This window comes from Rhinolophus hipposideros (assembly GCF_964194185.1).
Source record: "Rhinolophus hipposideros genome assembly, chromosome: 14".
Classification (NCBI taxonomy): domain Eukaryota; kingdom Metazoa; phylum Chordata; class Mammalia; order Chiroptera; family Rhinolophidae; genus Rhinolophus; species Rhinolophus hipposideros.
In genome coordinates, this window is record NC_138060.1 from 62,302,147 (window position 1) to 62,316,661 (window position 14,515).

At 57.5% G+C, this 14,515-nt stretch overlaps 2 protein-coding genes across 12 annotated transcripts in view; one reads left to right on the top strand and one right to left on the bottom strand.

Moving 5' to 3' along the window:
* Window positions 1-8,689, bottom strand: LOC308507168 (uncharacterized protein C3orf18). The gene is made up of 5 exons (XM_081071773.1): window positions 8,190-8,689; window positions 6,241-6,611; window positions 3,342-3,367; window positions 2,542-2,689; window positions 1-1,399 (listed from the first exon to the last, which is right to left on the bottom strand). Exons 2-5 carry the CDS (start codon window positions 6,472-6,474, stop codon window positions 1,319-1,321), a joined length of 489 nt encoding a protein of 162 aa, XP_080927899.1. The 5' UTR covers window positions 6,475-6,611; window positions 8,190-8,689; the 3' UTR covers window positions 1-1,318.
* HEMK1 (HemK methyltransferase 1, mitochondrial release factors N(5)-glutamine) overlaps window positions 8,616-14,515 on the top strand; it is a 22,230-nt gene continuing 16,330 nt past the window's right edge. For 2 of the 11 annotated variants that reach the window (XM_081071769.1, XM_081071760.1), the window contains exons 1-5: window positions 8,616-8,986; window positions 9,532-9,983; window positions 11,424-11,790; window positions 12,085-12,176; window positions 12,501-12,594. In XM_081071769.1, coding sequence (XP_080927895.1) covers window positions 11,581-11,790; window positions 12,085-12,176; window positions 12,501-12,594 — 396 coding nt within the window. In that variant the 5' untranslated portion in view covers window positions 8,616-8,986; window positions 9,532-9,983; window positions 11,424-11,580. Of the gene's footprint in view, window positions 8,987-9,531; window positions 10,905-11,423; window positions 11,791-12,084; window positions 12,177-12,500; window positions 12,595-14,515 lie in introns of those variants that run through there. The other 9 variants (XM_081071770.1, XM_081071765.1, XM_081071766.1 and 6 more) reach the window with 9 other exon arrangements.

Below are 14,515 nucleotides of genomic sequence, written 5' to 3' on the forward strand. Positions count from 1 at the left end.
CGTGTAAACATCTTAATAACATCTTTAATGCTCTCACATGGAGATTCTGTGAGTTAAATTACAGCTTCTGCGCATCCTAAATTACCCGCAGCCCTCCGGTCGGTGCAAGTGATAACGTATTTATATCATCTAGAGGAGGGAATACATCCAGAATCTTCCCCATGTGGGCCACTTAGGCCCACACATCCTGACACGTGGTATTTGCCCAACAGATTTGTATACGCTGCCCCCGCGTCCCCTCCAACCAGCGGAGGCCAGTGACGGTGGCGAGGTTGGGTAAGGGGCATGCTTCTGTGCATATTTGTGTGCGCTGCACGCCCAGCGTAGACAAAGTTCCCAGCTCTTGGGGTCTGGCTTGGCCCAGTGCCGTGGCCAGATGCCCCAGACTGCTGGACGAATTCCTGAGGGGCATGGGATGGGTGGACAAGGTGATCAAAAAACAGACTAGGTTTCTTAGGTCTGCTTCCCAGCCCATTGCCAGCAGGCAGAATGTCCTCATTAGCCCACAGCCTATGACCACAGCCCTCATTGAATATTGAAGGCAGAAAAGATGGCCCACCCTATGCCCCTCCACACACCCCGGGGTCGGGGGCGACTTGAGGGTGGAGCCAATGCAGAGGGTCTGCATCCTGCCCCCTGTGCTGGGACAGGCACATGTCTGCACATGAGCATGTTCATGCACACGCATGAGGCCTTACAGCAGGTCTGGGCGCTGCCTCTGTCCCCCTGCTTTCCTTCTCCCTCAGCTACCATCCTAGCTTGGGTCCAACCAACAGCTGGCTGCCAGGAAGGGGTGGTTGGGAGACCTCACGGACACTTGGTAATATGGATCTACTTTGGGTATGAACAGCCCGACTCCTGGTATATCCTTGCCCACTGGGCAGTTTCAGCTCCATCCCAGGCTGCCACCACACCTTGTCCCCAAGACCTGGGTGGTTATTTCTCCCACCCCAGAGGAGGCTCCAGATTCCAAAGATAGTCTTTCTCTGACAGAGGGAACGACCCTCCCTGCACTCCTCCCTCTCCCATCCCATGTCTTCCCCACTTTAGAGGAGCAGACCCTGAAGGGAGGGGTCTCAGCAGGGCACAAGGAAGCTAGTGGTGACTTTCAACCTTTCTGACGGGAGGGATGCCCTCCATGCTAGGGCTCTTACATCAGGGGTCGTCAGTGGCCAGTGCCCAGCCTGGCCAGGGGCCTCTCTTAGAGCCTGGAGAGTCAGCAGGGGGGTCCTCGGAACAGCTGGGACCTCGGCAGGGCAGGTCCTGAGAATAGGCAGCATTGTGGGCATGGAGGCAGGTGTCTTCATCGGAGATCCACTCACGCGTGGATGGCGTTGGCTACGTCAGTGAACACCAGCCGGCTGGGCCTCTGTAGGGGGCCCTGGGAGGGGAGAGTCGTCTGCAGAGAGACAGTCAGAGACATCAGGGACCTTGACCAAGGACATGCACTCTCTGGCCCAGTCACCTCCACCCCCACTTCCGGGTGCCTGCTTACATTTGGCACTGGCTATGCTTTCTGCCTGGAATGTCCTTCCTGCAAGCTCAGCCTAGAAATTTGACCTGGTTCAGATGACTCCTCCCCCAGTAGCTGTCCCCAGCTTGCCCTGGCAGCACTTGCCCTGTGCGCCCAGGGGCTGGATTAATTATGCATGCACCACCCTCTCCCAGCAGAGGGGGGCTTTCTCACACCCCCAAGCCCCAGAGGGGGGGAGGGTTAACAGGAAACAACCGTCAAATGGTCAGTAGTCATATGGACTGGGTGGACTAAGGTTCTTGGCCTGATTTCCTGACTGGGGGGAGTGTGCCATAATCTAGGTGACACAGGACTGGTGGCAAAACTGGGGGTCTCTGGATTCCCAGCTTGGACTTTTCCTGAGTCCAGTCTCCTAATTATGTCTCTGGTAAGGTCAGGAGGAGACCAGGCCTTATCACGCTGCTCTGGCCCTTGGGGACTTCGGGGACTTGTGGCAAGTGGCCAGGCAGCCAATGGCTCTGGCAGGATGACCACACCTGTACCCGACCCTTTGGACATAGGAGGCGAGTTTGGCTGGTTCTCCACGTGCCTGGGGTCTGTCAGATACTAGGAACCTATCAGTCTACTCAGAGGTGGCACTGCCCCAAGTGACTCCAACCACAATCCACTCAGGACCACAGACCCTCAGGGAGCAGAGGAACTCAGGGGCTCCGCCCTCAACAATGTCTTCCAACAGTCCTTTCTTTTCCTAGCCAGTACAAGGGATTCACAGGACGAGAACTGGGATTCTCAATTGCAGATGACAAGACAGGCTCAGAGAGGCCAGTGGGCTTCCAAGACCATCAGGCTATTAGGCAGGGCTGGGCTGGGTCCTAGGGCTGCCCTGGCCTGGCCTTGAAAGGTGAGTCTATGGGTGGCCGCGGAAGGATTCTACGGGCTTCTAAACAAACCTGACAGAGCCCATATACCTGACAACTGGCACCTGGACAAGCTGCATGGGAAAGGAGGGGGAGGGGCAGGAGAGGCCTGAGCTGGCTGCAGGCTGGGGGAGCCTTATCAGTGCCCACCTTGCCTTGCAGGGCCTGCGCAGAGCTGGCTGCCTGCACGGAGGCAGCGTCCCGCCCGTGCTCCAGCAGCTCCTGCTCCAGTTCATCTTGTTCCTCCGTGGGGTCGAAGCTGTACATGGGCATGAGCTGGTGGTGTAGCTTCTCCAGCCTGGGGTGGGGACAGAGGCTGCTGGGGGCAGGGCAGGCCCTGTCCCTCCCACCAGCCCTCCAAGCCTGCTGACCAGCTGGGCCACCGCACACAACCACATTCAGGGGCCTAAGACTTCCCCTGGGATAAAATGAAAGCCATTTTTCTACCCATAGCACCGGTTCTACCTCTCAGGTGGGTGGCCTGGGAGGGACAGTTACCCATTCCTGGGACCATATGGGGCCATGGGCCACAGAGCTGTCACCTGTGGGGACCATGGGGACTGCCTAGGCCAGGGCCTTGTGCGATCCACGGCCTCTGGGTGGCCGGGGCGAGGAGAGGGGAGTCAGTGACAGTTACCTCGGAGCAACAGGGCGAGGGTGGCTGGGCAGTTGGTTGGAGGTAATCCCGACCTTCTCCTCCCCTCCTCAGCCCTCCCCAATCCCAGGGTCATACCTGCCTGCCCTGTGTGTGAGATCCTGGGGGGCGGGGCGCTCAGCCTTCCTGAGAGAAAGTGGCCATCCCCAACCTTAGTGGGCAGAAGAGGCCCTGACTTCCTGACCAGGGAAGGGGCACTGATAGTGTGGGGGGTTCTCCTTTCCCACCCATATTCCCTAGAGCCTGGCCCAGCAGACCCATGGGCTGGAGGTTTGGGTGGCAGCTGGGGAGTTACCTCTTCTTCTTCCTGATGTATAAAACCTGCAAGAGAAGGAGCAACATCAAATGGCCAAGAAAAGAGGCCCTGATTAACCCAGCAGTCCCTTGGGACAGGGGACATTATGAGGACCCCACCCCACGGATACATACATCCGCATTTGTGTCTCCTTTTGAGGTTTATTAGACGCTGACAGTGTGGACTCAGAGATGGAGAGAAGGCCTGCCCTAGAGGAGCCCAGCCTGGGAAGACCACAGTCAGGCCTGGCCTGGGAGCAGATAGGCCCCATCTCTGCCAATACTGACCACCCTCCAGGCACTCAGCGCCTGCCTGGGGCTCCTCAGGGCTGCAGGGGAGGGAAGACTTCAGCACATCCCCTCCTCTCAACTCTCCCCAGACCCAAAGATGTGAGTGGGCAAAAAGAACAGGAGGTAGGCAGTGCCTGGAGGCAAGGCTCTGGACTGGGTTCCTGGGGTTTCCAAGGGATGCTGGTGGCTCTCAGAGGACAGGGCCTCAGCCTCTGGACGTCAGCCCAGACCAAACTCCAGTACCCTGATGCTGGAGGAAGCTAGGGAGGCCCCTGGGTCCTAACCCCCACTGTGCAGACTTGAAAATAAAGGCTCAGGCAACCTGAGACAACATCCAAGACCCAAGAGCACTGGGCTGGAGTAGGAAATCCTGGTACAAAACACTGAGAGGACGAGAGAGGGGATGACCATCAGACGGACTGCGGGAACCTCTGCCACCGTCTTGTTCTTCCCTAAACTGGCCATTTCCGACTGACAGGAGCACCACCTTTTGCCTAGGAGACAGCCACACCCCTCGTCTGTCCCAAACCCTCTATGGCTCCCTCACCCTTTGTAGCCCATTCATAGCTTGAATCTGGTTTGATTTCCAGCTGGCCCAGAGTTCCTCCTGCTGCTTGCTTCTGGGGAACCCCAAAAGCCTGGAAAGAAACTGAGGTGTCCCTTGCTCCCCCTATCCCTTCACGTGTGGGTGGTACCCCTTGCTCTCCTGTGGGTGTGATGCAACAGGAGGTCCAAGTCTCTGGCCCAACACCTGCTTGCCCTGAACCAGTGGCTCCAGCCCCAGGACCCTGTACTCCCTCACTGCTCAGCCCTGTCCCAAATGCTCCTCTCTGCTCTGTGGCCCTGTGATACAGGTCTTCAAGAGAGGCCAGAACCTTTACCTCTGTGCCTTTCCCCTGCTGCTCCCTCTGCCCCAACTACTGGCATCCCCCCCAAGATACTTCCTTTCCAAATCTTAACTGCCCACCCCTAACTGGGCAGCTGCAGCCCCACCTCCTCTAGGATGCCCTCCCCCACTGCTTCTCCTGTATGGGACACAGCTTGGCACTGGTTTGCTCTTCCTTGTATCCAGCATGACCCAGCTCAGGGTTGACATGAGGGGAGAGGAAGTAGCACTCAGGGAACATCTCTGCACCTGCCCGCTGGTACCCAGGAGCCATTTCCTGTCTCTATAGCCTTTGCCCCACAACCTCCCTACCTCTCTGCTTTTGGCAGGAAGACTACCCACCCTGGCCCTCTGAATGTTCCTCCAGAACAAAGAACAAGGCAGGCCGCCCAAGGTCCTGGGATAAGCCTTTTGTGGAAAGTTACAAGGGCAGATTTTAAGCCCTGCTTGGCCCTGAGATTAGGGTGTCTCCGTCTGTCTAACCGCCACATGGGTGCCAAGGGAAAACATGGCATTCTGCCTCTCCCCTCCCCAGGAGACTGCCTCATTCTGTGCGTTGTATCCTGGCCCTTCTTGCTGGCCAGCAGTTGTTCCCTGGCAGCGATCTGGAGCCCGCAGGGCCCATATGGTGACTCTGATTTAACAGCAGCTCCAGGCAGGCCATGGATGGACCATCCACAGCCCTGGATGAGCAATATGCTTTGTTTGTCAGAGCAATATGCTCCCGAGTCGAAGGCCAGCCATTAGAGCCGGTGAGGGGCAGTGGGCAGAATGCCACCATTGCCAGGCCCGCTGGGGGACCCAAGGTGTATCCTCACCCTTCCCGGTCTCAGCCTGCACAATCTCTAGTGGTCCCTCAGTGACATTCAGAGTGTCCCTGTGTCATCCTGGAGGAAGAGCCCGTATCTTCGGCGGGCAGATAACAGATCTGGAAGCATCCTACCCACCATCCGGGGACACCTGCAGCCCTCACCCCACCATACCTCCGTCCTGATGTCTGCCCAGCTCTGCATCTCTCGTGTCACTGGGGCCAGGCCTCCACCTTGAGGTCTCTAATGTTGTCTCCTCAATTGTTCCTGCCACCCAGCCTAGAAAGGGCCCCCATCCAATTTCCCAGTCCAATCCCTATGGGCTTCCCTTGGCACCTTTTGTTTTATGTGTCTTCCACTCCCAATAATAACCACAGGGCAGGACCTTATCTCCCTTGGCCCTGGGGTCCTGAAGGCTGGACCTCGGGCAGGTGCCCTGTAAGTAATTGCCAAGTGAATGAATGAATGAACACTGCCCGCGGCCTTCCATGCTCAGAGCATCCCACCCAGACTCTGTAATCCACAGCCTATCCCAATCATCTCTGCCTCTAATCCTATTGCACCCCACACTCGTGTGCCGCATGGTCCTGCTTGCTGCTCACAGAGCCTCCTGCCTGCCTCCAAACTTTGGCCCACCAGGAAACTCCACCTGAAACACTGTCCTCCCCAACTCCAGTGTGGCCTCATGGCCCAGTTCAAACACCATGTATTCCTCAGAACCTACTCTGGTTCTTCCAATTGGACACAGCCTCCTTGGTCTCTGGGCCCCAGTGGGCAAATCCCTGGGGAAGGGGATGATAGCATTATCATTAACAGACAACTGTCTTTGATTAGATTCTCTAAAGTCTAAACACTGACTACTCTCCTGTAACTGAAGGCCATCTGGACCAGCCCCAGCCTGTCCCAGCTCTCACCATGGCCACAGCCAGGCCAATCACTGTGATGATCCCAAAGGACAGAAGCATTGTGCCCACGCCGGCTGTGCTACCAGCCACGTCAGGGATTCTGGTGGCATTAAAGCTGGTGGCTTCTGGGCTGAGGATGGTGGTTTCAGAGGCTGGTCCATCTGTGGAAGGCTCGAGGTTAGGCTCAGAGGTGGTTGGGTGGCTGCTGAACCAGCCCCTAGTAGATGGGATCCTGGAGTTCATGCTGATGCGGAGACACTGCCTGTGGTCAGTCAACTTGCCCACTCACTTCTGACATCAGGAGTGTCCAGCCTGTGGCCCTGCTACTCGTGTCAGTGGCCACCTCCTTGGATAAAGGGAGCTTCCTGCCTTCCTGGGTGCTGGAAAGGAAAGGATAAAAATATAAGGCTGAGGATGCGACTCGGGGGTGAGATAAAGGCCTCCTAAGTTCTCAAGGCACTGGGAAAATAAAAGTTGGAGGTCAAGGGCAAATTTGGGGGTATCAGGACATGTGCCTTATATACCTACAGTCCCTATGAATTTAGGGATGTGAAAATGGAGCCCTGCTCCCTCTTTGTGGGTGAGATGACCACAGGGATCACACTTGGAAGATGGGAAAGGTAGTGGGAAGGTTTGAAAACAAAGTTTCTCCCTTGCGTAATACCCTACCCCACCCCCTTCTCCCCATGCTCCCCACCTCCTCACTCCCTGCCCCCACAGCCCTCACCTCCTGCTTAGAGAAAAATATACTGCAGTTTTTGCCTTTTCTGGAAAGAAACACTTGCCTAAGAGTCGGACAGGCCTGTCTTTGAATTCCAGCTCAGCCACTTAACTGAATGACCCTAGGCAAGTCACTCGGCCTCTCTGTGTCTCAATTTTCCTGAGTCTAAGGTGGGGATATTAAGAACACCTCCCTCACAGGGTCAGAGGGTCACTGAATTGTCAGAATGAACCAGTCCCTAGAAAACACTTAGATCAGCCCAATCCCTGTCCACAGGAAGCACCCAGTAAATGTTAGATCTCTCTCCACACCCCGTCCCCGCCCTCACCGCCAACCCACTTGGGAAAGGGGAGCCACAGAAGCCCCTGGACCCAGTCCGCTTGGAGCGAGGTTGGGGACAGGTATGGCGAGACCAGAAGACAGGAAGGAGAGGCCAAAGTCAGGTCCTCTGGCAAGGCTTCTCTGCATGCTCTTGGGGTCACTGGATGCCTTTTGGGGGAGCTAGTGGCTGCCAGGAACAAGGAGAAAAACGGGAGCATATCTTCAGAGGCAGGGATGGAGCTTTCACTCTGAGATGCCTTCTCTTCCTTTTCCCTCCTCCCTTGGGAGCAGAGGGTGGGAGATGTACCCAGCGCAGGATGTGGCTTAGGCCGGTCCAGGCTAGAGAGTCCTGGGTAAGGAAGGCAGGGTGGGAAGGGGTCCCAGTCAAGCAGCAAGGCAGGCCTAGGGACAGGAGGGATATACAGCTTATGACTGCACACACACCTCCCTGTGCTAGCTCCCGGGTATATGTGGGGTGCCTCCGTGTGAGGGTGCATGGGTATGTGTGAGGTGTGCAGCCGCGATGGTACCCTAGGAAGGGGCAAGGCTGGCGGACTGACACGGGATGAGAGGGGCTCATCACTCTTTGCCCCCTCCCTCCAGCTAGGCTGGGCAGGTCAGGAGTCCCGGGTTCTTTCTTGGCTCCACCACTGACCCCAGGAGTGACCTTGCTCTGGGGCTCTGTTTACTCCTGTGTCCAAAGAAAAGAGACCGTGCTCATCATTGTCCGGGACTGCCTCAGGGTCCAAAGGGCAAGAGAAGGAAACAGGAGCGAAAGGGGTGGGCACCGCGACCTCCGAGAATCCGCATATCATTCTCCACCGGGTCCTCAGTCCTCCCTGCCCGACCCCATCCCCGCCTCCGCGACTCTGTGATGCCTCCATTCGTGCACAGAAGCGGCGACCTTAGCACTTACTTAATCCTCTCTGGGGCGCCAAGCTCAGCAGGACAGGCTAGGGGTGGTGGCGACCGGCAGGAGGCCACGGCGGGGGGCACCCCCAGGCTCCGGGTGAGGGGTGGCGGGTCCGCGCTCCCTGTACCCTCCGAGCCGCAGGTTGAGCGCGCTCCACCGCACCGCCGGCAGCCGCGAGCGCGGGCTCTGCCAGCCTGGCGGGGGCGGGCAGGGCCGGGACCCACCGCGGGGGTGGGGCTGAGGCGGTCAGCCTCTCGGGTCCGTGACGCTTCAGCGCCGCTTCTCCTGGTCGACTCCGCGCCCCGGGTCCCCGGCCCCCGATTGGTTGTCAGGTCTAGAGTCCGCCCAGCATTGGCCCGCTCGCCTGTCGCTCGGAGCTTGCTCCGCCCCCAGCGGGAGCCGTGTGGTAGTTCTAGGAGACCACCCCTCACCGTCGGTGGCCCCTACCGGAGTCCCTCGGTCACCGTGGGCGGCCAGACCCTTCCTGGGCCAGCCCGGGCTCCACCTCTGCCAGGACAGATTCGGGCTCCTATAACAGACGGACGCAGGAGGCTTGCGGAGAGCACGGGATTGGGAATTCTCGGGCCTGCGTTGAACTCTGGCTGGACCCTCCTCTACTGGCTCTGTGACCTCGAGCCAGATGCTCGCCCTCCCTGCTCGGCTTCCTGCTCGGATGGGCTCTGGTGTGAGGGCTCTTGGTAAACGACACCCACCCCGGGCTAGAAATGGGGCCTCTCCAGAGAAGTTGGGAGCAGCATGTTATATTTCTCGGAGTGGTATTATCGGACACCCCGACTCAGGCAAGCCTATAGATACCCCTCACGATAGCCTCCATCCAGGGCGCGATCAGCTTCAGATACCTTGTAATCCTCAGGTTTTCAAAGGGTTTAGGGGGATCACTGAATACTGTTCCCCGCGGCTCCCCGGGTCTGGGACGGTAAACTGCATGTTTAATGGTAGCGTGGTAAACAGTGATCTAGTTAACAAGACATTCTGGTGGGGGAGGGGGGAGTTGGCAGGCCGCACTGCGGACCCTGCCTTGAATTTTATAGAAGGAGCAGCTGAGGCTCACTGAGTGCCGGGGCATCTGGACAAAGCCTCACGACAGTTGGGAACGGAGTCAGGATTCAAATCCTGGTCTCCAGCGTCCGGCTTCGAGCTCCCTGCTCCAAACCCTAAAGCGGGAGCGAGGGGCTAGAGCCGCCCCGGGGTCCAGTCTCCACCGAGCCCTCTCGCGCTGCTCGGGCCACTCCCTCGGCCGGGTCCTGGACCCTGGGTCCCGCCCCACAAATTGGGATCCGCCCCAACACTGCGACCCGCCCACAGCAGTTCTACTCGCCCACAGGCTCTGCTAGACCACGCCCCTGGACATCGCGCCCCCGGCCGGCTGGTGACAGGCCTCCTTTCGGGCTGGCTACACACCGCCGGGGCCGGATATCCAAACACCAGCTGGGAGCAGTCACCGCGGGCTGGAGTCGTATTTCTGCCGTGACCGTCAGGAAGACTGATAGGTCTGGGCCCCCAGGGAGCAAACCTACACAGCCACGCACTTTCTCGCCCGAGGGCCTGCGGGACTAGTGGGCGTGGCGTTCACAGCCTCCCCTACGGAAACCCAGTGGCGCTAGGAACCCTGGAGCTGGGTGACGGGGTCCGCCCGAGCCCTTTCTCAGCTGCGCCAACTCCGGAAACAGGGCGTTGGAGGGAGCTCACGGCGGGCCCCACGTGTCCGGGAGCCGCGCCGGGCGCTGTTTTCCGGGCTGGTGGGCGGGTCGGGTAGCCCCCCGCCACCCCAGGAAGGTATGAGCTAGAGGTGGGGATCGGGGACAGGGTCTTCTGGATTGTTACACCTTCGAGACCCCTTCCCACTCCCCGTTGTGCATATGGGGAATAGACTTGCGGAGAGGCGACCTCACCTGGGTCATTAACGTTGTCGTGCTGGACTGAGAGGGGAAGCTGCTCCCCTAACTTCAGGCTTGTGCTTCTCCTGGGGCAGCGCTGAGGTGGACAGAGCCTCCTCTGGAGTCCGGAGGGCCTGGGTTTGTGACTTGCCGGGGACAGTCCCTAGCTGGGTGACTCTGGGCAAGCCTCCTTTTCCTCCCTGCTTGTCTGAAGATGTGGCACCTAGTAAGTGTTCAATAAATGCGTATTTGGGCCTTGGTCTGTGTGAAAGGAAAGGGGACCACTGATTTTAAACCTTCAGTTAAACTTGTTGATGGTAACAAATATAAAATTAACAAACATTGTTAATTTTTAAGCTGGCAATTTATGCTAACATTTAGGATTTTGGGTTAAACTGGGGGTGGGGGGCGGTGTTTCAGCATCCAAATCAATGACAGTACAAGCAAAATATCAAAAGCAAAACCCCCAAGCAAAGCAGGTTCTTCCCCTTTGTAGTATTAGCTAAGAGCACATAACACTTGAGTCCCTCCTGTCTGTTGACTTGGCTCTCAGACCCTTGACATTCATTGACTAATGCACCCCTTGTCATGAAGTTGGTGTTTTCTCTGCATTTTATGGACAAGGAAACTGAAACTCAGAGATAATGACTTTCCCAAGGTTACACACACTGTGGGTCAAACAGATCTGTCCACGCCTGGGCCCTGACTCACCAGCAGCCCTTTTGCCCATTTATTAGCAGGGACTGAACTATGGGTTCAGCCCACTTCAGCCAAAAGCATGAAGAAACCATCACTGACCAAGACCATGAGAATCGAATAGGTGGGTGAGCATCTAAAATGGAGTCGAGGAGGTGACAGCAAGAGCATGTGTGGGGACAGAGTCCCAGAGAGCAGTTTCCAGGCTCTCGGCCGCACGTGGAAAGGTGTTGGCTCGGGTAGTAGATGGCCATCGGCTGTGACTAATTGGCCATCAGCTGTAACCAGTTAGCTATTGGCCACTGATATAAGTGCCATGGCTGAGCTAGCAAGCGCGGATTGCAGTTAGCAAGGGATTGGTTGGCAGGCAGAGAAGTGGACGGCAGATTGCGGATCGTGTGGCTCCTACTTCATGTGTCTTGCCTGGCTGCCAGCAAGAATATAGTGGCCTGACTCCCCTACCTATGGCTCCGTGGGTGTTCCTTTTTGGCCTAGCCATATCCTGCATTCTTATGTGGGGAGCGGGAGCAGAGACCCTGCATGACACTCTGCATGACAGCATGCCCTCTCTCAGGCAGCAGGTCAGAGGGAAGTGAGTCACACAAGGCTCAGCTGCTCTCCTGGTTCTCCTTCTTTCTGCCAGGACCAGAGCCACTTTGAGGAGCCAGAGCCTCTGACCTCTCCATCTTCACCCAGCCGGGGCCAGTGACCATCCTCAGCAGCCAGCATCCCAAGGAAGACTTGGGGACCTGGGAGTGCTCAAGGAAGCCTTCCTCTGAGACATAGAGTGTTGGGGTAGAATGCTGCGGGCCTTCCTGTCTGGCCCGGGGAGGAGGGGGGGTACTTGGGGTTCAGCCTACAGCTCATGGCGACCCCATCGGCCTGTGCCTGGATTGTTGAATGCCACAGAGCTGGTCAGTCACTGGACTGCGATCTTTGAGAAGGAGGGCATCCCCGAGGCCCAGGAATCCAGTGAGTACATCGTGGCTCATGTCCTTGGAGCCAAAACAGTTAAGTGCAATATTATCAAGAGGGCAGGGACAGGTGGGAGGGAGGACCTTGGGGAAGACTTCCAGGCTTTTCCACCCCACTGAGAATGCTGGGGTTTTTTCTGAAGGAATGCCTTAGGCAGATACTTATTCATTCATCCAAAAACTGTGACAGTGTGTGCCCTAGGGTTCACTAGGGGTTCAGGGATGACCAAAGTGGCCAGTGTTGGGCCCTCAGGCATTCTCCACATAAGAAACCTTGGTCAGCGCCCCTGGTAAGGAGAGTCAGCCACTCACACATTCTCTGTGGAACAGTTTCAGAGTCTGAGACCAGTACTCTGGACCCAGCCCCTGACCCCTTGGCAGCTACAGTGTATCCAGGAACTGAGTAGCTGCCGATTGCAAAGGTGAGCGAGCACCCATGGGCCAGACCTGAGGGCTCTGTGTGGGGAGCAGGGGTCCAGCTTCCTACAGCCCCGCTAAGTTTATGGTCGGGGGGAAGAAAGTAGGTGTACGAGGATGAGGAAGGTGTTGGGATGGGGAAGTGATGAGGTCAGGGTAATAAATAGGCAGAAGGGAGGGACAGAAGGCCTTGGCTAGGATTCCCAAGGCTAGGAGACATGACCCTACCTTACCCTTTCGGCCACAAGTGGTGTCCCTCAGCCCAGGCATGGTCGGTCCTCTTGGTCCAGGCTCAGGCACTGAGGATGACCTAGCCACTCCCTCTGCAGGATGCCTGTGCAGTACATCCTTGGTGAGTGGGACTTTCAGGGGCTCAGTCTGAAGATGGCACCCCCAGTGTTCATCCCTCGGCCGGAAACAGAGGTAGGTGTGCTACCATGACAGAGCAGAATGGGAATAAGGATGGGGTTCAGAGAACCAGACTTCCTCTAGGGGGCGCTGAGGCCACACGGCTGCTATCCTTAGATAGAGATTGCCCTTCCAAACTGGTTGTCTCTTGGCTGGCTGGGTAGGTGGGGCGAAGAGGGCAGGTCTCCTGCTGGCTTCCTTGACTGTCTTCAAATCCCAGGCCACTGCCCCAGTCCCCAGGGTTGGCAGTGGTTCAGGGTGCCCCAACCAGCGCTACCCATCAAGTGCTGAGCCTGTTCTGTCATTTGCATAGGAGTTGTCCTTTGGGCTCATGGCCTACCCAACCCATTGGAAAAAATTGCCCTCCTCTTCAGGAGGCATAGGAAAGTGGAGAGGGCTCCAGCTGGCCATCTTGAGGCCTGGGACAGCCATGTGACCTTGGGCAGGTCACTGCTCCCTCTGGGTCCAGATGGTGAAAGGGTTGGGCTTCCAGATCAGGGAATCTGTGACTTGGTGGTCCTTTTAGATCTATCTGGCCAGGTAATCACTTCTGCCCCTCAAATGACTAGGATGAGGGAGTGTGTGGCCCAGGCATGCTGTCCCTTGGCAAGGCACCCTGATCCTGGGAGAGATGCTTTCTATGGCCTTCCCTGGGCTTCCCTTTGACCTTGTAGGTGGCAGAGCTGGGAGCCAGATCAGAGCAGGCGTATGGGGTTGGGTGGGGCCAATGGACAAGCCAGAGGGCACCAGGTTCTGAGAAGGGATGTTCTAGAAAGGCATCCGTCACACAAACATTCCTGGGAAAGATTAGGCCTCGTTTGTGCACCCCAGCCAGGGACCCAGAGCCCCTTCTCACCCCACTCACCCCCACATCATGTGGTGGGGAAGACCAGGTCCTCACCTCACTATCCAGTGTCGGGGCAGGGATAGTAGGGAGTCTGAGACCTTGCTGAAGTCACACGGCGGGTCATGGGGGCAGCAGTGGGACATCCTGACTCTGGGGTCACATGGGGCTGCTTCATCTGATATTGGCTGAGCTGGGAAGGGGAGCTGAGACCCAGAGTAGGATGTGGCCTGTCACCCGCAGGCTTTTGAGAGGCTACCCTGTGGCTCCCCCAAGCATATGACCTCTGGCCAGGAGGTCACTCCCCTGAGGTTGCCAAGGGTCAGCTACCATGATGACCTTTGAGTCCCCTTAGAGTTGACCTGGCACCAACCATGTGTTCCAGGGTTCTGAGTGTAGACTTCTGGCTCCCATGTGGGCCCCCTCCCCTTTCCTGACTGGGTCTGGGCCAGGAGAGCAGCTCTGCTGTCGAGGGCGGGGTGGGGGGGGCTGCGGTTGGGAGGCCGGGTCCTCGCCTCACTGTACAGACATTTCTCAGAACTTGCCAGGTTCACCCCAGTGTGGAGCCCCACTGGGGGTGCCTTACCAAGAACTTGAGAGGACGTGGCCTGTGGCAGGGTGTGGGGAGAATGGGTGCAGGGGAAGGATTGTGGTGCTTGCGTGCGCTCCATCCATTGAAAGGCTGTTTCTGATCATGGGTGCAGAAGTCTGAAACACAAAGTGGTAGGTGTGTGGCCTGACGAATTGGGTTTTCCCTGGGGGTGGAAAGGAGGCTCAGGCCTGGCCGACAGTGTATACAGTGGGAAAGCCAAGGCTGTGAGTGGGAGCCATTTCCCCAGCTTGGTGGGTGAAGCTCTGTGTTTTGTCTGATCAGCTTGAGGGAGGCAGTGCCACCATTCTGGGGCTGCCCCACTTGGGACGTGATCCCTACAGAGGGTTCTTGTGGCACTTAGGTCCTGCTGAGGCCTTGGGCCAACCCCTTGAGGGGGTGTGGAGGCCGTGGCTCCAGGCAGAGTTGACAGCTGCCTGCTCCCTGCCTCCTTTCCATGTGCCCTTCTGCCCCCACCCTACTGTGTTCTTGGATTCTTCCCT